General features: G+C 41.8%; 1 protein-coding gene across 3 annotated transcripts; it reads left to right on the top strand.

Annotated features, from left to right (window-relative positions):
- The first annotated feature begins 103 nt into the window (after positions 1-103).
- Positions 104-24,437, top strand: hnrnpk (heterogeneous nuclear ribonucleoprotein K). Of its 3 annotated transcripts, none has more exons than XM_061928751.1 (16): positions 104-178; positions 10,396-10,531; positions 12,338-12,435; positions 12,597-12,653; positions 13,363-13,406; positions 14,812-14,884; positions 14,953-15,066; positions 16,970-17,098; positions 17,346-17,665; positions 17,926-17,973; positions 20,967-21,006; positions 21,760-21,775; positions 22,064-22,096; positions 22,182-22,240; positions 22,653-22,822; positions 23,693-24,437. In XM_061928751.1, the coding sequence occupies exons 2-16, from the start codon at positions 10,477-10,479 to the stop codon at positions 23,721-23,723; spliced, it is 1,287 nt and encodes a 428-aa protein (XP_061784735.1). In that variant the 5' UTR covers positions 104-178; positions 10,396-10,476; the 3' UTR covers positions 23,724-24,437. The 3 variants fall into 3 exon arrangements, with proteins under 3 accessions (XP_061784735.1, XP_061784736.1, XP_061784737.1); XM_061928752.1 differs by having other exon boundaries at positions 23,473-24,437; XM_061928753.1 differs by having other exon boundaries at positions 136-153.
- The last annotated feature ends 982 nt before the right edge of the window (positions 24,438-25,419 follow it).

The following is a 25,419-nucleotide window of genomic DNA, read 5'->3' as shown; positions in this document are numbered from 1 at the left end:
AAAAAAAAAAAACATATATTTGATTGACAGCAATGAGAGCCAATCAGACTCGTACTCTAAAGGACTTTGTTCCTCTTGTTTAGCCAATGGCTTTGCTGGTTGAGATGCGCACTTTCGTTTCGCAAGCAACGGAAGGGGGGAGCGGCAAAGCAGGCAAGGCACCGCACTGTACTTTTGGGTTAGTACGCTCTTTTTTTTTTAATACCGAGTTGTTTTTAATGATGCGTTTTGATCTTCAAAAATGTACGATTACTCACACCGCGGCCGGAATTCGTGGTGTGGCGAAAAATAAAATTGCGGCGCCAAGCTGTCCAAAATGAGCTAACATGGCTCGCGCAACTGAATTTGTAGCAAGATGGCGACGTTAGCGAACTGTGGCTAAACGGCTAGCGTCATTGCTTTGAAGTGGTCTTAAATTTCTCGTCGGTAAACGACGCGGCTATCTCCAGTTTGGTATACACTAATGCGTTGTCCTCCCCTGGTCGAATAGGAGAATTGTTACAACCTTTACGGACGTCATTTTAATGATAGTTTAATGGCGGTGCACTTTACGAAGCGCCGAGCTAACTCACCCTCACGCCAGCTAGCATAACCTGATTTTACTATGACTAGCTACAGCTAGCTGCCTAAACTGTTGCCAAGGTAGCGTTAAAATGCATAAAACATATTATCGCCGTCTATGTTGTTTAAAGTTAGTTATCCATTGACGTTTGAATAAAGCGTCCGTGAGTGCGCGTATTATTCGTTATTCACCATGAATTGATTAACGTGGACCCCGACTTTAACAAGTTGAAAAACTTACTCGGGTGTTACCATTTAGTGGTCAATTGTACCGAATATGTACTGTACTGTGCAATCTACTAATAGAAGTTTCAATCAATTCATTAATATCAAGTGTTGATTACTGGTGTCTACCGCACCTTTTAAGCCCAAGACTCCAAACATCCCAGAACAAGCTAGTCAGGTTACTTCTAGACCTCCACCCCAGATCACACCTCACTCCTACCCACTTCTCCAAAGTGGGCTGGCTCAGGGTGGAGGACAGAGTAAAACAACTTGCACTGAGCCTAGTCTATAAAATTCGCTACACCTCCATGATACCGAAGTACCGTATTTTTCGGAATATAAATCGCTCCGGAGTATAAATCGCACCGACCAAAAATGCATAATAAAGAAGGAAAAAAACATAAGTCGCACTAGAGCAGACCTGGGCAAATTAAAGCCCGGGGGGCCACATGCGGCCCGTTAAGCTTTTCATTCTGGCCCACCGGACCTTCCCCAAAAAATTGTTTAGATTTTTAAGATGTAGCTGTGATGTTTTCAAATGACCGTAAGTCTTGAATTATACAAAGTATTTCAATGGTTGGAATCTGCGCTTTTGCAGGATGTACTAGTTACTAGTGATGGGTTGATGAGGTATCATGAAGCATTTCGACACATTGCAAAACTGTATTGATACTGTGTCGATACTGTGTCACTCAATACTGACATCTGCTGGACATTAAAAATCCCTACAGGCAACCTATGGACCGACTCAACTGACACTGATTTTATGACCTAGTATACAGGTAAAAGCCAGTAAATTAGAATATTTTGAAAAACTTGATTTATTTCAGTAATTGCATTCAAAAGGTGTAACTTGTACATTATATTTATTCATTGCACACAGACTGATGCATTCAAATGTTTATTTCATTTAATTTTGATGATTTGAAGTGGCAACAAATGAAAATCCAAAATTCCGTGTGTCACAAAATTAGAATATTACTTAAGGCTAATACAAAAAAGGGATTTTTAGAAATGTTGGCCAACTGAAAAGTATGAAAATGAAAAATATGAGCATGTACAATACTTGGTTGGAGCTCCTTTTGCCTCAATTACTGCGTTAATGCGGCGTGGCATGGAGTCGATGAGTTTCTGGCACTGCTCAGGTGTTATGAGAGCCCAGGTTGCTCTGATAGTGGCCTTCAACTCTTCTGCGTTTTTGGGTCTGGCATTCTGCATCTTCCTTTTCACAATACCCCACAGATTTTCTATGGGGCTAAGGTCAGGGGAGTTGGCGGGCCAATTTAGAACAGAAATACCATGGTCCGTAAACCAGGCACGGGTAGATTTTGCGCTGTGTGCAGGCGCCAAGTCCTGTTGGAACTTGAAATCTCCATCTCCATAGAGCAGGTCAGCAGCAGGAAGCATGAAGTGCTCTAAAACTTGCTGGTATACGGCTGCGTTGACCCTGGATCTCAGGAAACAGAGTGGACTGACACCAGCAGATGACATGGCACCCCAAACCATCCCCCAACCATGCAAATTTTGCATTTCCTTTGGAAATCGAGGTCCCAGAGTCTGGAGGAAGACAGGAGAGGCACAGGATCCACGTTGCCTGAAGTGTAGTGTAAAGTTTCCACCATCAGTGATGGTTTGGGGTGCCATGTCATCTGCTGGTGTCGGTCCACTCTGTTTCCTGAGATCCAGGGTCAACGCAGCCGTCTACCAGCAAGTTTTAGAGCACTTCATGCTTCCTGCTGCTGACCTGCTCTATGGAGATGGAGATTTCAAGTTCCAACAGGACTTGGCGCCTGCACACAGCGCAAAATCTACCCGTGCCTGGTTTACGGACCATGGTATTTCTGTTCTAAATTGGCCCGCCAACTCCCCTGACCTTAGCCCCATAGAAAATCTGTGGGGTATTGTGAAAAGGAAGATGCAGAATGCCAGACCCAAAAACGCAGAAGAGTTGAAGGCCACTATCAGAGCAACCTGGGCTCTCATAACACCTGAGCAGTGCCAGAAACTCATCGACTCCATGCCACGCCGCATTAACGCAGTAATTGAGGCAAAAGGAGCTCCAACCAAGTATTGAGTATTGGACATGCTCATATTTTTCATTTTCATACTTTTCAGTTGGCCAACATTTCTAAAAAATCCCTTTTTTGTATTAGCCTTAAGTAATATTCTAATTTTGTGACACACGGAATTTTGGATTTTCATTTGTTGCCACTTCAAATCATCAAAATTAAATGAAATAAACATTTGAATGCATCAGTCTGTGTGCAATGAATAAATATAATGTACAAGTTACACCTTTTGAATGCAATTACTGAAATAAATCAAATTTTTCAAAATATTCTAATTTACTGGCTTTTACCTGTATACAATAATATAAACCAAGTCATTGTATTTCATTTAGGGTTATTTCATATCTTCATTTAAATAAAAATGTATTTTTATCTTTTTTAGATACAGTCAATAAATAATTTGAACATGTATCATAACATGGAAATCTAAGAGAATGTGTTGTGAATAAGGATGCTTGTGGACTGGGAATTAAAAAAAATTTTTTTTTACACGTTTATTTAAAAAAACCGTTTTTCCAACGTATTAAATTTTAGATGATTTCTCTTCTTAGTTATTATTTCTCTGGCTGTAGAAAAGACCCGCTCACAGGGCGTAGAGGAGGCGTCAGTGCGACACAGTTTGCGTATCGGTCACGTGACCGAAACAGCTCATGATCGGTCACGTGACTTTCTAAAAGCGGTACGCGCAACGACACAGGGTTTTGCTCTATGAGCTCGACGCATGCGCCGATGCATCGGTGTTGCCGGACCCATCACTACTAGTTACTATGGTCATCTAATTAGTTACTTTGGTCATCTAATTAGTTACTATGATAATCTAAGTCACAGCAGCTCAGACGAGGCACCAAGCAGTGTGGGTGGGGAGCGTTTCCACAGAGTGTTTCCAGAGCGGCCAGTCTGAAATGCAGGTGTCAGCAACGGACGCGGAAGGAGATTTTTTACAACAAAGTTCTAAAGCTTAGTGATATATCAGCTCATAGGTGGTTTATTTTTTACCCTTCGCGTTCTTATTTTGTTGTTTGTTGCGTTTCGCTTGAATGTAAAATATGCCCATCGAGAGGGGGGGTGATGTTCGTATGTTGTCAAATATGAACGATAAAACACTGAATATGAATATTGTAAATCCCACATTCTTTATTTTCATGTACATTCTGGGTGTCTCATTCTGTCGGAATGTTTTTAGTTTACAATCAGACATTATTGTGAGGTTTTGTGTTAGTGTTCCTAAAAATAGATATACCGGCCCCCAGATACATTTTTTTCTAAAAATTTGGCCCCCAAGTCAAAATAATTGCCCAGGCCTGCACTAGAGTATAAGTCACATTTTTGGGGAAATTTATTTGATAAAATCCAACACCAAGAATAGACATTTGAAAGGAAATTTTAAATAAATAAAGAATAGTGAACAACGGGCTGAATAAGTGTACGTTATATGACACATAAATAACCAACTGAGAACGTGCCTGGTTTCTCGCTTACTCCAAACTTTCTTTCTCCTGCCCGATTGCCGTTTTCTGCTGCATATTTCACTACTTCCAGCTTGTAACCTGCAGTAAATGATTTCCTTTTCGGTACCATTTTTTTTCAGCCCTTCTCAGTTTTTATAAGTTACCGCCAATGTTGAAACGATCAATTTTCATAGGTACGGAAGTAGCAGGTAGCATCTTTTTTTTCACAATGCACTTCTGCCATGACCCGCCCCCGCCAAATTGTTATCGGTTGACGTGTGTGTGTGACGATTTCTGATATACGCCTAGTCTCTTACGTGAATGAGATAAATAATATTATTTGATATTTTACGATAATGTGTTAATAATTTCACACATAAGTCGCTCCAGAGTATAAATCGCACCCCCGGCCAAACTATGAAAAAAACTGCGACTTATAATCCGAAAAATACGGTGCATGTCAAACTACTTCCATAACGTACGGTAAATGACCGCCATAACCACAACACTAAGGGGGCTCCATAAACCATGTTAAACCCAGATTCCGATCTAACAAAGATCTTAACTCATTCTCCTTCTATGCTACATCAATATGGCATGCACTCCTAACAGGTGTAAAAGAAAGTGCATCTCTTATCCTCCTTCAAAACCACGCTAAAAGAACACCTCCAGGCAACTACAAGCCTAGACTAGCACCCTCCCTCCACCACATCCCACCTCCCCGGATTGTAAATAATCAAATGTATACAGGTAAAAGCCAGTAAATTAGAATATTTTGAAAAACTTGATTTATTTCAGTAATTGCATTCAAAAGGTGTAACTTGTACATTATATTTATTCATTGCACACAGACTGATGCATTCAAATGTTTATTTCATTTAATTTTGATGATTTGAAGTGGCAACAAATGAAAATCCAAAATTCCGTGTGTCACAAAATTAGAATATTACTTAAGGCTAATACAAAAAAGGGATTTTTAGAAATGTTGGCCAACTGAAAAGTATGAAAATGAAAAATATGAGCATGTACAATACTCAATACTTGGTTGGAGCTCCTTTTGCCTCAATTACTGCGTTAATGCGGCGTGGCATGGAGTCGATGAGTTTCTGGCACTGCTCAGGTGTTATGAGAGCCCAGGTTGCTCTGATAGTGGCCTTCAACTCTTCTGCGTTTTTGGGTCTGGCATTCTGCATCTTCCTTTTCACAATACCCCACAGATTTTCTATGGGGCTAAGGTCAGGGGAGTTGGCGGGCCAATTTAGAACAGAAATACCATGGTCCGTAAACCAGGCACGGGTAGATTTTGCGCTGTGTGCAGGCCCCAAGTCCTGTTGGAACTTGAAATCTCCATAGAGCAGGTCAGCAGCAAGAAGCATGAAGTGCTCTAAAACTTTCTGGTAGACGGCTGCGTTGACCCTGGATCTCAGGAAACAGAGTGGACCGACACCAGCAGATGACATGGCACCCCAAACCATCACCCAACCATGCAAATTTTGCATTTCCTTTGGAAATCGAGGTCCCAGAGTCTGGAGGAAGACAGGAGAGGCACAGGATCCACGTTGCCTGAAGTCTAGTGTAAAGTTTCCACCATCAGTGATGGTTTGGGGTGCCATGTCATCTGCTGGTGTCGGTCCACTCGGTTTCCTGAGATCCAGGGTCAACTCAGCCGTCTACCAGCAAGTTTTAGAGCACTTGATGCTTCCTGCTGCTGACCTGCTCTATGGAGATGGAGATTTCAAGTTCCAACAGGACTTGGCGCCTGCACACAGCGCAAAATCTACCCGTGCCTGGTTTACGGACCATGGTATTTCTGTTCTAAATTGGCCCGCCAACTCCCCTGACCTTAGCCCCATAGAAAATCTGTGGGGTATTGTGAAAAGGAAGATGCAGAATGCCAGACCCAAAAACGCAGAAGAGTTGAAGGCCACTATCAGAGCAACCTGGGCTCTCATAACACCTGAGCAGTGCCAGAAACTCATCGACTCCATGCCACGCCGCATTAACGCAGTAATTGAGGCAAAAGGAGCTCCAACCAAGTATTGAGTATTGTACATGCTCATATTTTTCATTTTCATACTTTTCAGTTGGCCAACATTTCTAAAAATCCCTTTTTTGTATTAGCCTTAAGTAATATTCTAATTTTGTGACACACGGAATTTTGGATTTTCATTTGTTGCCACTTCAAATCATCAAAATTAAATGAAATAAACATTTGAATGCATCAGTCTGTGTGCAATGAATAAATATAATGTACAAGTTACACCTTTTGAATGCAATTACTGAAATAAATCAAGTTTTTCAAAATATTCTAATTTACTGGCTTTTACCTGTATACTATGCTTTCTGAGCTCACTATGTTCACTGCTTGCTGTACATATCCTACGAAGTCAGACCTACACTGTTTCAATGTCCTTTTCTCAGATGATATAATTGTTGACTGAAGTGCTGATATCAACCAAACCTAACCCCCCAGCCCCAAACCCGCTCCACATCCCACCCCCGGATTGTAAATAATTAAATGTATATACTCTGATGATTAACTTGTGTGATGACTGTATTATGCTGATAGTGAATTGATTAACGTGTACCCCGACTTAAACAAGTTGAAAAACGTATTCGGGTGTTACCATTTAGTGGTCAATTGTATGGAATATGTACTGTACTGTGCAATCTACCAATACAAGTATCAATCAATCAATTTAAATCAGGCTGATGATGGGGGAGTAGCATTTTAGTATACCGTATTTTCCGCACCATAAGGCGCCCTGGGTTATAAGCCGCGCCTTCAATGAACGGCATATTTCAAAACTTTGTCCACCTATAAGCCGCCCCGTGTTGTAAGCCGCATCTAACTGCGCTAAAGGAATGTCAAAAAAACAGTCAGATAGGTCAGTCAAACTTTTAATAATATATTAAAAACCAGCGTTCTAACAACTCTGTTCACTCCCAAAATGTACGCAAATGTGCAATCACAAACATAGTAAAATTCAAAATAGTGCAGAACAATAGCAACATAATGTTGCTCGAACGTTAATGTCACAACACACAAAATAAACATAACGCTCACTTTCTGAAGTTATTCTTCATTCATAAATCCCTCGAATTCTTCTCCTTCGTTGTCCGAATTGAAAAGTTGGGCGAATGTGGGATCCAAAATGGCCGGCTCCGTCTCGTCGAAGTAATCGGAGTCAGTGTCGCTGTTGTCCAGCAGTTCTGTGAATCCTGCCTTCCGGAAAGCTCGGACCACAGTTGTGACCAAAATATCTGCCCAGGCATTTACGATCCACTGGCAGATAGTGGCGTATGTCGTCTGGCGCTGTCTCCCTGTCTTGGTGAACGTCACGTGTGTTCGCCTTCTGTCATCCACTGTTCCCAAGCAGTTAGCAGTCTAGCTTCGAATGCCCTGTTGACACCAATATCTAGCGGCTGGAGGTCTTTTGTCAATCCACCCGGAATGACGGCGAGTATTGAATTAAGCGCGTAAGCGTGTCTCTTAATGTGATGTTATGAGCTAGCAAATATAACAACTACACTACCCAGCATGCAACGATAGTGACGAGCATGCGCGGTAGCCCTGAGAAGCGTTGTTGTATGCTGGCAGTTAGAATGTGGTTATGAGCACGCTGTGAGTAAACGTTGAGAACTCAGTTAACACGCCTCGTCTGCATTATTTATAATTAGACAGACAACACACTTAATAGGAGCCATTTTGGGGTCTTTACATAAACACACAAATGGAAATGAAACGTCACATATCCCAGCATGCACCGCGCGCTTCTTCTTCTTCTACGGGGAAAAAAGATGGCGGCTGTTTACCGTAGTTGCGAGACCGAAACTTTATGAAAATTAATATTAATATTAACCCATATATAAGGCGCACCGGATTATAAGGCGCACTGTCAGCTTTTGAGAAAATTTGTGGTTTTTAGGTGCGCCTTATAGTGCGGAAAATACGGTATGTAAATAAACTGATGACATTGGCTCTGAAAAAAGTAAAACACAAAGATACAAATTTAGGTGATTTAAAAACTATTTTTTTCTCCGCAAATGCACCTCAAAAGTTGCCCGTACAGTTGTTGTAGCTTTCGTTTCATTTGCAGTCATCTGATTTGAAATGAATGGGCAGCACGGTGGCACAGGTTAGCTCACAATTCGAAGGTCCTGGGTTTGATCCTGGGCTCGGGATCTGTGGAGTTCTCCCCGTGACTGCGTGGGTTCCCCTTCGGGTACTACGGCTTCCTCCCACTTCCAAAGACATGCACCTGGGGATAGGTCGATTGGCAACAATAAATTGGCCCTAGAGTGGGAATGTTGTCTGTCTATCTGTTGGCCCTGCGATGAGGTGGCAACTTGTCCAGGGTGTAGCCCGCCTTCCGTCCAAATGCAGCTGAGATAGGCTCCAGCACCCCCCGCCACCCCGAAAGCGACAAGCGGTAGTAGAAAGTGGATGGATGCGCCCTTGGAAAGACTCACATTGCGACCAGGCACTCTTTTGAAGGAAATTTGGGCAATATGGCAAGGTTTTTAAAAATCCCAGGAATGGGAAAAGGGAATAGTAGTGATTGTTGCCTTCTTCTGCCATCAAACCTACTCATACTCTAGTGTCAAAATAAATATTTTAGATTTTCATCCTTTTTCACAGTCAGTACGTGTCAATGCATTGAATTAGTCCGATCCTACAACCCATGGAAATACCTTAACCCGATTGTGTTTGGTTTTAGAAAAGTCGGCTAACACACCTGGATTATGCAATTGAAAACTAAATCTCTTGAGTGGGTAGCTAAGGAAATGGAGAATGTCATCTTAATTTGGGCTCCCGAACGAAATACGAGTGATTTAGACTTAGACAAACATTTGGAAGACAAGCAGGTATATCACAAAGAAATTAATAAAGCGTATGTAAACCCCTTAACGCTGCATTTGTGCTCTCCAAACTGGTTATCAATAACTGTATTGAACACAACTGCCAAGATAATCCAGACCAATAACCACCTTCACCTGGAACAGTATCGACCGGGACACAAACTGTCTTTACCTTCGGATTTATAACTCCTTCCATTGAATCAATATTATATATTATGAATCAACTCCAAGACATTCAACAGTTTGTTTTCATGATTCGCCGTTCGAAAATGTACGGTAGGCACATGGTGCATTACCAATCGAATTCGAGAGTGTGCATGGACACTGGGACTTCACATGTAGGTGTGAAAATACAAAAAACGGAACTACTTGAGAAATCAGACGAATTTAGTGCATGGAAATGTGGTGATTGTCTTTATTATGAACTCTGTTTGGAACTAACTTGATTCATATGGTATGGGTTTAACAAATGTCACATGACTGGTTGCTTAGCATCTCCTAGAACAGTGCTTCAAATGCATCCTGAGCAGCTGTTTATGTTCCTCTGATCAGCACACTCCTACTTTTGTAACAAGAGAATAGCAACCTTACCCGAGCAAAAACGATGCTTGATTTATCCAGGAGGGTCTTGAAACCTATTTTCTTCTTCTTCTTTATTAAATGGATTTATATTATTTGGTGCAGTCGGGCTGGAGCCATTTTTTTTGCTTAATTAAGGTTTGATTATACATGTTAAGATGTGCCCTCAATTATTGTGTTTGGCCTAATTGTCTTTTATTTTCTAAACGCCTGTTTTCATTATTGAAGGCTGACACACAACCTTCCAACAATACGTAAACAATTTAAAAAGACAAACCACTTAATGACAACAGTATTTAATTTTAAGAATGCAATAAAGTTTATTGCATTCTTTGCATGCAAAATAGTAATCAATGTTAATTTCGCCATAATAACATGTTTGAGATGAAAACACATATATATAAAATTAGTTCAAAATTAATATTCCCCGAGAAAGTTAAAATAAAACTTATTAGTAGCAAAAATAAAACAATAAGGACAGTTTTCATTACATCAAACTTAAAAAGTACTTTGCTGCACAGTAGCCATATTAGTTTGGTTGACCACCAGTTTGTTTACTTCTGTTCAAAAGTCACGTGACTGATTACCACCTATAGGCGCTTTGCTTTTGCATCTCCAAGCAAACACCACCTCTCTTACAATGTTGACAGTTTACAAGACAGAGGAAGTTTTCTTGTTTCCCCCTGCTGTCACCGTTGTGCCAACTCCTGGTTTTCCACGGTCAGAAGATCATGGACATGAAAGACGATCAAGACGATTCCTCATTCAGCAACATGGAGGCAAACGGTAAATGGACACCGCATCAGGAAAGTATTCACAGTGCCTTACTTTTTCCACATTTTGTTATGTTACAGCCCTGTTCTAAAATGAAATACATTTGTAATTTTGTCTTCAAAATTCTACACACAATACCCCATAACGACAATGTGAAAAAGGTTTCTTTTAGAGCTTTTTGAAATGTATTAAAAAAACAAACTAAGAAATAACATGTACATAAGCATTCATGACCTTCGTCATGTTGATGCACCTTTGGCAGCAACAACCTACTCAGCAACAACCTACTCAGTGGCCTAGTGGTTAGAGTGTCCGTCCTGAGATCGGTAGGTTGGGAGTTCAAACCCCGGCCGAGTCATACCAAAGACTATAAAAATGGGACCCATAACCTCCCTGCTTGGCACTCAGCATCAAGGGTTGGAATTGGGGGTTAAATCACCAAAATGATTCCCGGGCGCAGCCACCGCTGCTGCCCACTGCTCCCCTCACCTCCCAGGGGGTGATCAAGGGTGATGGGTCAAATGCAGAGAATAATTTCGCCACACCTAGTGTGTGTGTGTGACAATCATTGGTACTTTAACTTTAACTTTAACATCCTCAAGTCTTTTTGAATGTCACAAATTGGCACACCTATTTTTGGGCAGTTTCGTTCATTCCTCTTTGCTCCATCAGGTTGGATGAGAAACTTTTTCAGATCTCCACAGATGTTCAGTAAGATTCAAATCTAGGCTCTGGCTCGGCCACGCAAAGACATTTACAGAATTGTTCTGAAGCCATTTTTTGATATCTTGGCCGTGTGCTTAAGGTTGTTGTCCTGCTGAAAGATGAACCGTTTCTCCAGTCTTGATTTCAAGAGGGCTCCATTCAGGATGTCTCTGTACATTGCTGCATTCATCCTTCCCTCCATCCTGACGAGTCTTCCAGTTCCTGTCACTGAAAAACATCCCTACAGCATGATGCTGCCACCACCACGCTTCACTGTAGGGGTGGTATTGCCTGTTTTTTCACCTGGCATTCACACCAAGGAGCTAAAGTTTGTTTAGTCAGATTTCATGGTCTGAGAGTGCATTTTGGCAAACTCCAGGTGGGCTGCCACATGTTTTTGCTAAGGAATGGCTTCCGTCTGGCTACTCTTACTATACAGGCCTGATTGGTGGATTGCTGCAGAGATGGTTGTCCTTCTGTGAGGTTCTCCTCTCTCCACAGAGGAATGCTGTAGCTCTGATAGAATGACCATCGGGTTCTTGGTTACTTCCCTGACTAGGGCCCTTCTCGCTTGACCGCTCAGTTTAGACGGCCGGCAGGCTCTAGGAAGAATTCGGGTGGTTCCAAACTTCTTTCATTTACGGATGATGGAGGCCATTATGCTCATTGGGACCTTCAAGGCAGCAGATTTTTTTTCTGTACCCTTCCTCAGATTTGTGCCTACAGACAATCCTGCCTCGTTGGTCCACAGTCATAAGGCTGCAACTTATCAAAATGTGGAAAAAGTACAGCGCTGGGAATACTTTCCGGATGCACTGTAATGTTTTCAATGTAGCTTCTGTAAAAAGTTTCGGTAGCTATTTTCCGGGTACTTAATCCTAAATGAAATTGTATGAACAAGAAAGTACTTATTTCCTGATTACATCTGTGTTTGCTACATGTTTTCTTTGGTGAAATGTTCCCACAATAACAATTGTGTGCACTTATTGTACCTCACATGGACTAGGTTATAAAGCTATCATTTACTCTCACTATGTTGTAGTTGATTTTTTTTAACTGAAGGGATGTTGTTAGCTGGCCTCACACCGTGTGTTTTTATCTCCTTTACGCCAGGTAAGCGCCCCGCTGAGGATGCAGATGAGCAGAAATCATTCAAGCGCTCCAGGAACTCTGAGGAGTTGATTGAGCTGCGCATCCTCCTGCAGAGCAAAGTAAACTAGCTTGTTTTATTTTTTTATTTCTGTGTTTGTATATCTGAACTGTACATAATGAACGTATATCCGTCTATCTCTGGCTCTGCAACAACTTTTTTTTCCCCCCGACCTGCCAAATTATTTTTGGATATTCTTATCAATTGTGTTTTTACTTGCAGAACGCAGGGGCTGTTATCGGAAAAGGTGGCAAAAACATCAAAGCCCTACGTTCAGACGTGAGTAGAACTGAAATGTTCTGTCTTTTTTGCCCCCATTCCTCAGCATCTTAAAAACGTAATCCTCTTATTGAGCAGCAATGTTTTGTGATAAGATTGTGCTTGAAGAATAATTTTTATTTGATTGGCTTACAAAAAAATGCTATTGTTCCTACTGTTAATTGTATGGCCATGCTTTTCAAATCACTTGTGTTGTGTGTTTTAATGATAAGAAGTGCATAGTGTTGTGTTCACTTGCAGCCTTCAGGTAACCCGGCCAAGTCTTAATTATTTCCTTTAAAGTCATTGCCTCTCTTGCCCTCCACAGTTTGCCCCCCTCCCTCTCCACTGTCTTCTAGTCTGTTCCCCAACATTGAACTCTTCATGTTCTTTAATATGCGTGACCTATTTTTCCAATGTCAACCTCTTTACTCTCTTTGACAAGCCAATCTCTGAGAGAAATGAAGACACACAATTTAATCAGTGTAGAGCCTGTATATTAAAAATGTTTCCACTCTCCCCTCTCCCTTGTTTATTATTTTACTGTTGACTTTTTTGCCCACTTCCTCCTCTGTTGCCCATGTTCTGGACGGCCCCTCCTGCGCCCGCCCGCCCACCTGACACCCCGGTTGGCCCTGCCCATAATCGTGCCCTGTCCCTAAACGGGCCGCCTTACTTGATTGACATCCGTGCTCGAATGGCCCTGGCCCCCTGCCCATGCCACGCCCAGTACAATGCCAGTGTGTCAGTCCCAGACAGCAGTGGGCCTGAGCGGTATGTCCCTAAGCTCCTCCCTCTCACTGCCTGACTACAGGTCAAACAGACAAGAGACGATCAGTCATAGTCATCCTGCCTCTTTTCAAGTCACTGTGTTACTATTATAATCTACTTGTGTTCAATATATTGTAGCCACAGTTAAAAATGCCTTAATGCTTTCATGTCCAGTGTTGCCTGTTTAAATCCATGTCAGCATCCTTTACATACCACATCCGCATTGAAACTTTTAAAGGTTTTTCCACAATCTGCCACTGGTCTTTTCCCCAATCTTGTTAGAATCTGCCTATGTGCCAGCAGTTCTTTTTTTAATTTACTTACTGATTACTTATTTTGTTCATTTTTTCCTATCCTGTGTTTTCATCTCCCCCTTCTTTAAAGTGGAAGTTTTGGGTGGTTTATATTGTTGTCGGCTCCATAAATGCTCACCTGTGGCTTTCCCCGCCACATTCTTTACTTGCGATGTTGTGTGTTTCATAACAAAAACGCTTAGCCTCCTATCCATTCCCTGATACCATTCATTGTGTGTGTGCGTGCGTGCGTATGTGTGTCTTGCTCACTAGCCTCTTGCTTCATCCCAATGTAGCTTTTAATTACTGCAATGGTTGGAAGAAAGGGGTGCCTCTGTCCCAGTCCCTGCTCATATCTGTGCCCTTTGGTTTTATAGTTTGATTACTCCCATCACCTAATTAGCACCGTTTACAGTTACGGCAATCCTAATTTGACTTCCATGTACAAACTTTGCTTCAGTATTTTTATTTTTATTTTATTGTTTTGCTGAAGTCCTCCGGTGAGCGCATATACCTGTAGTCAATGGTAGTTTTGATTTCGCAAACTTGTTTAAATCATCATTTTTTAAGACAAGGACATGTTAACTTAGCCTTTTTAAAATTTGGTTTGAACCGCTTTTTTGGAATACAAGTCAATAGTAATGCGCAACCACTAAATATTTTTTGCCTTTTTTGCAAATTATGTAGCATCCAGTGGTGCTTTTTTCCCCCCCCCGAGCCAGATTGTCCCCAGACTTCCCTCTCCCCATCTTTTCCGTTCAGTATTTCACTGATTGCTGTTATTTTGTTTTGGGTTTTCCTTTATCTCTTTTCCTACTTCTATCTGATCTGGACTAAATATGACATTCCTTTGTATCTGCTTTGTTCAGTTTGTAGCTTTTGGCCAGCTACAGTGTGGTGTTATCTCGCTGTCCTGTCATTAGGCGTCACAATTTATTCCAATAATCTGGATTTACTTAAATGGGGTTTGACAGTTTTCTGGGGTTCTGTGGGGGATTGCTTTTAATTCTCCCATCTAACATGCTTTCCCTTCCTTCTGGCATGCCTTGTTGGGCACTCCACCCTGTGTATGGCTCTGCCACTGCCTTGTCATTGCCGCTCCCAACCTAATAAAGCATCCTGTGCATCTCTGCCGACATCGACACCGTCGGAGAGATCATGCTCAAGATTATCCCAACCCTGGAAGAGGTGAGGACCTGACACAACATTTCACACAGACCTGAATAGTGATATTAACATGTTAATGTACCCCACAGTACCAGCAGTACAATGGAATGGATTTTGACTGTGAGCTCCGTCTACTGATCCACCAGAGCTTGGCTGGCTCTATTATTGGAGTCAAGGGAGCCAAGATCAAGGAGCTCAGAGAGGTATTTTTTTAAATTAAACCACAAAGGTTTTTACTGATTTAAACTTAGGCAATATAGACCTGATGTTAAACATTCTCCTGGAGCCTATCCCAGCTGCACTAGGGCAAAAGGCAGGGTACACCCTGGACAAGTCGCCACCTCAACTCAGAGACAACATTCACTCTCACATTCACACACAAAGGCCAATTTAGTGTTGCCAATCAGCCTACCCCCAGGTGCTTGTCTTTGGGGTGGGAGGAGGCCGGAGTACCCGGAAGGAACCCACGCAGATACGAGGAGACCATGCAAACCCCACACAGAAAGACTTTGAGCCTGGGGATCTAACCCAGGACCTTCTAGTTGTGAGACACCAGCACTAAATTATATAATGATAGGCGGTGTTAGTTAGTACTAGAAATGTAATGGTATCAAAATCTCAATGTACCATATTATCACGATGTTAAGGGCACAGTATGATATTAGTTTGCGGTATATGTCCCAAAAAAATTCCATAGTGTGTAAAATTATGTGGCAGGAATTTTTAGGGTTAACACACTTACTGTAATTGAACACAAACATAATGCAACCATTTTCTAATCGTACTACAAACATGTATTTTTAATTGCCAAGAATTGTGCAGGGCATCCAGTTTTGCTAGCAAATATTACTTGCAGTTAAGTCGCTTTAAAGTGACAATGTAAACATCCAATGTTCAGTTCAGTGTCTTTCAACGTTTACTTTCTGAGATGCAGTGTCCTCCACAGTAGACATGTTTTTATATCAGTTTGGAATATGCTGTTTCTCAGAAGAGTTAACTATTTAACTTTTAATAATGTAAATACCTCACAAACAGATGTTTGGCTGTGCTGGCTTTAACTGTCTTTTCTGGGATACGGTGACTATTTGTCTGTGGTGTACCTTGCCTTCCGCTCAAGTGCAGCTGGATAGGTTCCAGACCCCCTGGGACATGGAGACAGACAAGCGGTGGAAAAAGGGGTGGATGGATGGATTGAGGATATATCAAGTAGTTTTTCAGTTTACTCCTATTTCCTGCGGTTTACACTTTTTTTTTTTTTGTGACGTGACCAGCTGGCTTTGTGTCGCCTTGGAAACGCTTGAGACGAAAGTGCCGCATATGTATAATTTTAGAACGCAGACTTTACCTGTGCCAAAGAGGTTATGTTTTCGCCAGGGGTTGTTTGTCTGTTTGTTAGCAACATAACTCAAATAGTTATATACTTCGATTAATTTTATCCGGAAATGTCCAAGAAAAACATTTCCTTCATCTACTTCGATCACTGCTTTCGGCGTTCCACGCCCCCACATGGCCTGCACTGCACAGAGGATTCTGGGAGATGTAGATTAATTTCAGACCTGGCCATTGCTAAAGCGGCAGAAAAAAACTACATATCAAGTTGTTTTTTTTGATACCGTCACGCATCACGGCATTATTGTAGAGACTTTGAAACCACAATGCTGTTACACCCTTAATTAGTACCTGTTGTATTCAGATGACATGCTAGCGATACTGCTGCTAGGATGACTGATATCAGAGTGGTTCAAAAGCACGACATTCATTTATGGTTATACCACGCTGTGTGTTCAATATGTTTCAGCATATATCACCATTTTAATGTAATGGCAGCCTTGCAATTATTACAAGTAGCACTTTTGCCATCTTTTCTTGTAAAATAAAGCCAAAGTTTGGAGTGTTCCCACAACCTGGGCGCCATGTTGCTGTCTGAATCAACTACGCACGTTGCGTAATGACATTCCAACCCGCAAGAATCATTAAGGGAATCATTTGAAAAATGGACAGCGATTTTAAGGAATTGATACACCGGGAACCAGTTCTGAACAAGAACCGGTTTTCGATTCCCATCCTTACTGGTAAATATAAGTATTTTTGTGTCCATTTCTCTAGAGCACAAAGACCAGTATCAAGCTGTTTCAGGAGTGTTGCCCTCAATCGACAGAGCGAGTCGTGCTTGTCAACGGTAAAATGGAGCGTGTGGTTGAGTGCATCAAGACTATGTTGGAGGTCATCGCTGATGTAAGTTAGACAATGTCAACCTGCCTCCTTTTTGTTTAAATTTTTTTTTAAATGTATTGTTTAATTTTAGGACCCAAAATAATTTTTTCCTGTTTATGTATGTCATGTACCTAACCCACCCATTTGGACATACGCTGTGCATTGCTTTACACTGTACACTGTAGTTTTAGAGTAGTATAGGTTCAAGTGTTTTCCTATTAACTTGCACTTCTTTTTTTTAACTTTCTAATTCGTTTCTTTCCGCCAGGCTCCAATTAAAGGCCGTTCACAGCCTTACGACCCTAATTTCTACGACGAAACATACGAATATGGAGGGTTTACTATGATGTTTGAGGAGAGAGGTAGCAGCCGACGGCTAATGGGAGGCTTCCCCATGCGAGGGAGCAGGTCCAGTGCCGGCGACCGGGGCTATGATCGAATGTCATCTAGCAGATCGGGACGGGCATCCATGTCTTCCTCACGCAGGGATTACGAAGACATTAGCCCTCGTCGGGGTCCTCCTGCACACCACCAGAGCAGGAGCGGCAGGGGCAGCAGTATGTCCATGGGTCGCTCACACCGAGGCGGGTAAGACCGGTTGTGCTTTTTAAAGTGACAAGTTGTTTGATTCTCTTCAGGTGCGTATGTATGTTTATTTTATTTCTATATTGCCCAGACTTGCTTTGCATTGGTGCTTTCATCGGATAAATGGTGTCCAGTTGTAGTTGTACTATGCGTGCATCCAGGATAAATTCTATTGTTTTCCATTTCATTAAGTATGTTCTCATGCCTGGTTGTCTGGGTGTTTTTTTTGTCTTTTTTTTCCCCATCTACATCTTTCCCCACAGAGATGATCGTTACTATGACTCATACCGTGGCTCAGATGAAAGGTCAAAGTAAGTTTCAGTCTTCTCCCCCCAAACCTCTGCTCCCCTAATGTATTCCCTCTAGTAGTCATTTTTGTTTGTCACACAGGCTTAAGAGTAGCTTGTTTCTAATATGCAACCCTCCTCATCCAAATTCCTCCTTCAAATGTGTTGGAAGGAGAGTGCTATGATCCTCTTGTGCTAAAGACCATTAGAACCTTTTTGTAATACATGGTGGTGTGGGTGATGGTCACATGCTAGTGGGAAGTTGACTTGCTGTCACAATAGTCTCTTACAAACCTGCTTATAGTATAGTAGAGTAGGGATGCACGATAAATATATCGTTTTTTAAACAGATACACATTACTTCCTGCTTCTCGAGCATTACTAATAACTATATCATTTTTTTATTTAGATTTAACACATTTTTGCACACTGGTCTTTGGGGCAGCTTTCTTTTCTTTGCAGGCTTTCAGTACATCATCATAGCAATGCTGATGTTTCAGGAGACTGAAGTTTGATGTGTTGAAGCTCAATGTTTTTTTGTTTTTTTCCCCTCTCTGAATATTTGCAGAACATTTAGTGCATTGCAAACAATGTCGCCTCTAAGGTGCACGCCTGTGCAATTGCGCACTGCTCAAGCGTCCTCTGCGCACGTCAAATCTATGCCACGCACAAAATCAAATAAAAAAATAAGCGCATAACAATTTTCGACACGGACACGACAGAGAAAACAGTTTTCGTCATCAATGTTCAAATATTGTAACGTCTGTCGAGACGCTTTGAGGACATGAATTCCATCGATCACTTTACTGAGCAAAACTCTTTATTGTCGGCCATAAACACATCACCAAAACATTAGTAAAAAAATATATATCTAGCAAAACTGATCATTTTCTGCAGTACAAACCAGACCAAAACCAACTTTGTTATATCAGCAGCCGCTCGCTCTCTCACTTGCGCCAACACATGCACATATGGCACTTAGCCAGTGATGCGTTTACAGCCACACAAAAAGTCGGACAACTCCAACACCACACATAAAGTGCAATTCCAGGTCGTTACACTATGATTTACCGATCAAATGTGTGCTTATTCTAGTGTCATTTATTAGGAATCTTAATTTATAAATATTAATCATGAAAGGCTGTTAGTATATTAAATAAATACTAATAAAAATATATTTTTTACAAACAGAAAGTTGCAGGAATGTACACATGATCCCCTGCTTACATTTCATTGTGCAACATGCGAATGTTTTAATGGGAACTATATGCAATATCTGAAAGGGGTACAAATTTTTTCCAAAGCAGGACCTCCACCCAGACAAACAATACAAGTACACAGTTCATGAAAAACAATCCATCCATCCATCCATTTTCTACCGCTTATTCCCTTTGGGGTCGCGGGGGGCGCTGGAGCCTATCTCAGCTACAATCGGGCGGAAGGCGGGGTACACCCTGGACAAGTCGCCACCTCATCGCAGGGCCAACACAGATAGACAGACAACATTCACACTCACATTCACACACTAGGGCCAATTTAGTGTTGCCAATCAACTTATCCCCAGGTGCATGTCTTTGGAAAAACAATATTTTTTGTTATTATCATTGTAAGTGGACCTAAACACTTATATTAGAAAACAACCTCATGGAAATGACTGCTGTCATTTGATTATAATAAGAGAATGTTGTCTGTCTATCTGTGTTGGCCCTGCGATGAGGTGGGGACTTGTCCAGGGTGTACCCCGCCTTCCGCCCGAATGCAGCTGAGATAGGCTCCAGCACCCCCCGTGACCCCGAAAGTGACAAGCGGTAGAAAATTAATGGATGGATGGAGAATTAACTTGTTATTTAGTCAGGTTTGGGACAGGTGTGCTGCTGGTGTAGCCACAGTGTGCACGTCTGATGTTGCTCACATGGGCTCCACTGAATGCTCAGGGAGTTTTTGCGTTTGCTCACACACATGAAAAATTAGAGGGAACATTGATTGCAAAATAGCATGCCAAATGTCTTCCCCTGAAACATTTAAGAAGTCCCACATGATCAGTGCCATAATAATGATAAATGGGTTATACTTGTATAGCGCTTTTCTACCTTCAAGGTACTCAAAGCGCTTTGACACTATTTCCACATTTACCCATTCACACACACATTCACACACTGATGGCGGGAGCTGCCATGCAAGGCGCTAACCAGCAGCCATCAGGAGCAAGGGGTGAAGTGTCTTGCCCAAGGACACAACGGACGTGACTAGGATGGTAGAAGGTGGGGATTGAACCCCAGTAACCAGCAACCCTCCGATTGCTGGCAGCCATGTTTGTTTACAGTGAGCTTAGGAGGTTTACAAAAGGCAGTTTACAGTATGAGCAGGAGAAAAGGAGTGCTTGATTTGCTCACTCCAACCTCCCTACAGCACGGTACTGGTAATCTCGCCTTACTTTAGCGTTTTTTTAATTCCTCGGTTATTGGAGCTATTTTTTTATGTTATCGGATTTGTTGTATGACCTCATTCCCCTGATAATTATCAGCCCCCTATTTATCGTGCACCTCTTTAGCACTATATATTTGTTGTACTTATCCACCTTGTAATTGCGCCAATTCGAAACCATCGCAGTTTAACATATGGAACTTGGGAAAGAAGAGCAGATTTCAAACAAATGTCATCTATTCATGCTCTTCAGTAGCGACAAGAGTAGCAAATAAATGCACATTATGAGAGCGGAGCAGCGGCAGCCCTTGGCTCTGATTTTCATCACCACCACCTGTCACTCCTCTCACCATAACACTGTCAGAGCTGTTCCTGTTACTGTGTGGGAAGATGGCTGAGAGTAAATGTGTTTATACTGTAATCTTGCTCAGCGTGTGTGTGCAGGTTGACCCGGACCAGATTTATTTTTTTCTTCCTTGGAATGTTTTCAAGCATTTCTGAGCATTTTCCTGTTTCTTTCCACCCCCACCCGCATCGTTCCTGACTACCTCCCATCTTCCCCTCCCACCCTCTGTACCACTCCTCATCACCAGTGACAGAAGAGGCAGACCGGATCGCTACAGCGATAACATGGTTAGTGACCCTTGCTAAATACATGAGGCTCTGCTTGTAACGACTCTCAGGGTGCCAGCATCCTGAGGCTAGTGCGTACTGGTTGGTTCCAGTCTCCGACAAGCTGTGATTGTGCATTGTGTTGTACTCATGCCAACGCCTCATTGCGCTTTATTAACGACAAAGCTGGCCACTCGTGCACAAACCCACCTCGGCTCAAGACTGGCATTTGCGCTCGTTCTGGCACTATGTAGAAGTCGTCCCACAAAAATGACCGTAATCACCGCAGCTGGAGACATCCCATAATAATCAACTATAATTGCCCTCTTACTGTGTACTTTCCATGGCCAGGCCTGTTTTTCTGTATAAGAGAGAGGGGTGGTGGTGACCACAATTGGTTGCTAGGCAATAATACCGCTTTGTTGACAGACTCTCTCTCTCTTTCTCTCTCTCACCCCCCACTCTCTCAGAACTGGCAGGATACTGCCTGCCGTTGCTGGGCAACAGTATTTTGAATTGCTTGTTGCCCCGGTGACAGCAGCCGCTGAATAGCAGGTGAAAATGGGGGCTGATGAGATGCAGGGAGAGAGGAATAAGGAGGAGTCTGGCATATGGATGAAAACTGGGTGGCTTTTAGTTGAGTCTACTCCATTGACGAGGTTACAGTGTGATCCGCGTTGGGCTTACAATGTACTCCTCATCCTGCATGTGTAGGGAGAAGAAGGGCTGCACTCCCATTTTTAACCTCTCTGTATTTCTCTTTGTTTTTCACAGAGTGGAGGAGGATATGGTAAGTCTCAAACCTTTTTATTGGTCTTCACTACGAGGATATGGAATGGTCCTTCTCTTGAACTACCTACCGTATTGCCTTCAGCAAACTATTACCTTTTGAATTGTATTTAAGTGAGTCAATATGCAGAACAGAACCTTCGAGCTTGGTGTGTTGACAGTTTGCAACACATTTTCAATTTGCATGCAATGTCAAATGTAGTAGATTCCTCGTGCTTTTTTTTTCCGGCTTTTAAAAATAGTCGTCTAAAATGTACATGACCTTTTTGTCGCTTTCTTGCGTGCTTAGACAACACTTCCTCCTGGGATGGCTACCAATCAGGTGAGTCCTAAGAATGCACTGCTTACTCCCTCAGTTCCTTTTTTCCTGCTGTAATTCCATACCTGTTTTTATCTGTTGCCATCAGGTGGACGGTGCTCCTACAACGACCCTGTCATTACCACACAAGTGACCATCCCTAAAGATGTGAGTAAATACCCGCGTTAAAGTTGACATTTAGTCACATACCTGGTCGTAGGGTCATGGGTACTGTAGCGGTTCAAATTGCCATCGATTCCGACTCTGTGCGCCTTTCACATCTGTGATTGACTGACAGCCAGTCCAGGGTGTAGCCCGCCATCGGCTTTAAGTCAGCAGGGGTAGGCTACCCTTCACCCCCACCCGCTGTGACCCTGAGCAGTATAAGCGGTATAGAAAATGGATGGAGATTCAATATATGATGGTCTGTGTCACCTGTTGGGTATTGTGAAAACCACTCCCAAACGATTAGACGTTTTCCAATATTATATGGGGATATTTTATTAAAATGGACATTTTTGCACTAATTTGCGCACATTTTTCTCCTCATCCCCCTCCCCGCCTACCATGGCCCTTCCAGCTGGCGGGCTCTATTATTGGCAAGGGGGGCCAGCGAATCAAACAGATCCGCCATGACTCCGGAGCGTCCATCAAGATTGATGAACCTCTGGAAGGTTCAGAGGACCGGATCATTACCATCGTGGGCACCCAGGATCAGATTCAGAATGCCCAGTACCTTCTGCAGAACAGGCAAGTTTTAAATTTGAATATTTACTGCACTAGCATCCTCTAGTCTTTGCTTGTCTACTTAAGAAATGGCTATATATTTTTGATGATGATTGTGAAATACATGTTGCATCCTGGTGCAAGCTAACTTAGTTTCTCTTGCCTGCTGTCTTCTTCACTAACACCGTTCCTTTCTTCCCGTGCAATCTGCAAAGTAGTTCAAACCTTCCTCTTTCATGAAATGGCTATGACAAGGCAATTTTATTAATATTTTACATATATTTTTTCAATTGGACTTTTCCTGTCGAAAGGTTCCTCAAATTGGTCAGACACCCCCAATTTTCATTTGCCTGCGAAGCCGTTTCACTGTGAAGCAGGGAGTGGATTGATTCTTCCCCCGGCCGCTGCTGTGTGGAAGACTAGTGATTTTGTTGTTTTTAGTTAGATCAAGCGACAACAAATCACAGTCTGCCAAATAGCAGGGGCTCCTCCTCTTCTGTCTCCCTTGGCAACCAGTAGGCACGTATACAACACACGACTTCCTTGTTGATGCTCGCCAAGCTTAGCCTGAATGCTAATACAGCGCTACAACCTGCTGTTGCTGTCTAATTAGTGGTGGTGTTGTCATGGTAACTAACCCTGCCTCCCTTTTCCTTCCTCTCCACCCCCTTCAGTGTGCTGCACCTGCTTGGACTGAAGGACTAACCACACCCCCCCTCTTTTTTTTCTTTTTTTTTGGCCACTTTTTTCATTTTGCCCGTTGTCCTTTTCCTCAAAGGACGCCACAGCCCTACACGCCTAGTTATATTCTATGCTTTAATACATGGTTTAACTGTGACTGGTGAATTGTTGCTGTTGTAAATTTTATTTATTTTTTCACTCTTCTTATTTCAGTGTGAAGCAGTTCTCTGGTCTTTTGCTGTAGACTCCCTGGATTGAAGCAGATTTTCCCCCTTGCCCCCTTTGCTTTTTTTTTTTTTTTTTTCTCCCTAACTTTCTGCCCTCGCCCCCTTCTGGCTCAACACAGCCCCCTTCAGACTATTAATTCTGGATTTTGGGTATCTTTGTTTTTTTTTCTAATTTTATTTTTGTATTTTTAATGAAATTAAATGTCCAACATTCCTGTGCATCAATTATGTTCTGCATTCTTTTAAATGTATTCTTTTAGTTGACCTGCTTACTGTTTCCAACACATGTGTATTAAAGCATATCCTTATCGCTTGGCAGACAAAAAACTTCATTTGTGATGGTTTTGTATATTATTAATGTGTAGCTTTTTCCCCCAGTCCTGACTCACACACTGCTGTAAAACATCTAGAATGTAAGCTTCCATTGTTTTGTTTTTTCCAACACAATTTTGTGTCATTTGTGGCAGGACTTGTTTATGCACCAGAAATACTACACATTGACAGTCTACTACAATATTCATAGGTGTTGTGTGAGTTAAATTCATTCATCATTCAAATGTACTTCCAAATGGAAAGACATGACAGTTTTGTTACTAAACTTTATTGATGAAATGGAAATAAATTAACAATAAAGCCACCTTGTCTGTGCTCTACTACACTTGCTTGATGTTCATGCTCGAAAGCTTATTTGTCAAATTGTAAAATGAATAAAGATGCCACTTTTCACTTCATGTGTTTGCTTATTAAAGATATGTATGAAGGCATGGGCGAGTGGGTGACTTTCCTGACTGTTTGTAAATTATTATTTACTATTAATCACTTTCTAACAAATTGTGAAGGCAGCTTACAAAAGTGGGAAATTGCTTTACTTCCAAAATGTTTAGCAAATCATCAAAATGTACATTTAAAAAAAAAAATTTTTTTTAGAAGAACATATATTTTAAATCGATTTGTAAATTTTTCTTTGACTTTTGGACTGGCAGCAGAATTTGGATATGTCCTGGACCAAAAATCACTGCATCTTCTCTACTGCTTACTAGTGTTATGTCTTGAGTTATTGTGTAGAAATATGGGGAAACAGCTGCAAATGTGTACTTAATTCATTAACCGTGTTACAAAAAAGATCAATTAGACCAGTGGTTCTTAACCTTGTTGGAGGTACCGAACCCCACCAGTTTCATATGCGCATTCACCGAACCCTTCTTTAGTGAAAAATAAAATGTGTTTTTTTTTTTCAAATTCAAGACAAAGTTATATGTTTTTGGTAACACTTTAGTATGGGGAACATATTCTAAGTAATAAAGACTTAATTTAGAGTTATTTGGTTAGGGTTATACTAAGGTCATGCCGAATAAGGCATTAATAAGTACTTAATGATTAGTTAAGAGCTAATATGTTACTCATTTGCATGTTAATAAGCAACTAATTAATGGTGAATATGTTCCCCATACTAAAGTGTACCATGTTTTTTTTACTGGTGCACAAAATGAACCGTGCATGAACATCATCTTGTTCAAAGAACAAAACCAACACAGTGCATAAACTCACAACAAATTACACACCTGCAAACCATTGTGAATTCTGCTGTTGTCGTATCCGTAATAACGCCGATAGGGAGAAGTTTTTATTTACACGATGAGTCGGGTGTGTTTTGACCTCCACCGAACCCCTGAGCCGGACTCACCGAACCCCTAGGGTTCGATCGAACCCAGG

The sequence above is a fragment of the Nerophis lumbriciformis genome, linkage group LG33 (genome assembly GCF_033978685.3).
Source record: "Nerophis lumbriciformis linkage group LG33, RoL_Nlum_v2.1, whole genome shotgun sequence".
NCBI classification, from domain to species: domain Eukaryota; kingdom Metazoa; phylum Chordata; class Actinopteri; order Syngnathiformes; family Syngnathidae; genus Nerophis; species Nerophis lumbriciformis.
The sequence above is the reverse complement of the archived record's forward strand: the minus strand, read 5'-3'. Positions and strand labels throughout refer to the sequence as shown.

Excerpts from the sequence above, each read along its gene's own strand:
- hnrnpk (XM_061928751.1), top strand. The coding sequence starts at position 10,477 with ATGGACATGAAAGACGATCAAGACGATTCCTCATTCAGCAACATGGAG. Across the intron at positions 13,407-14,811 it reads GACAGCAGTGGGCCTGAGCG|CATCCTGTGCATCTCTGCCG; the intron begins GTATGTCCCTAA and ends AACCTAATAAAG. Across the intron at positions 15,067-16,969 it reads AGATCAAGGAGCTCAGAGAG|AGCACAAAGACCAGTATCAA; the intron begins GTATTTTTTTAA and ends CCATTTCTCTAG.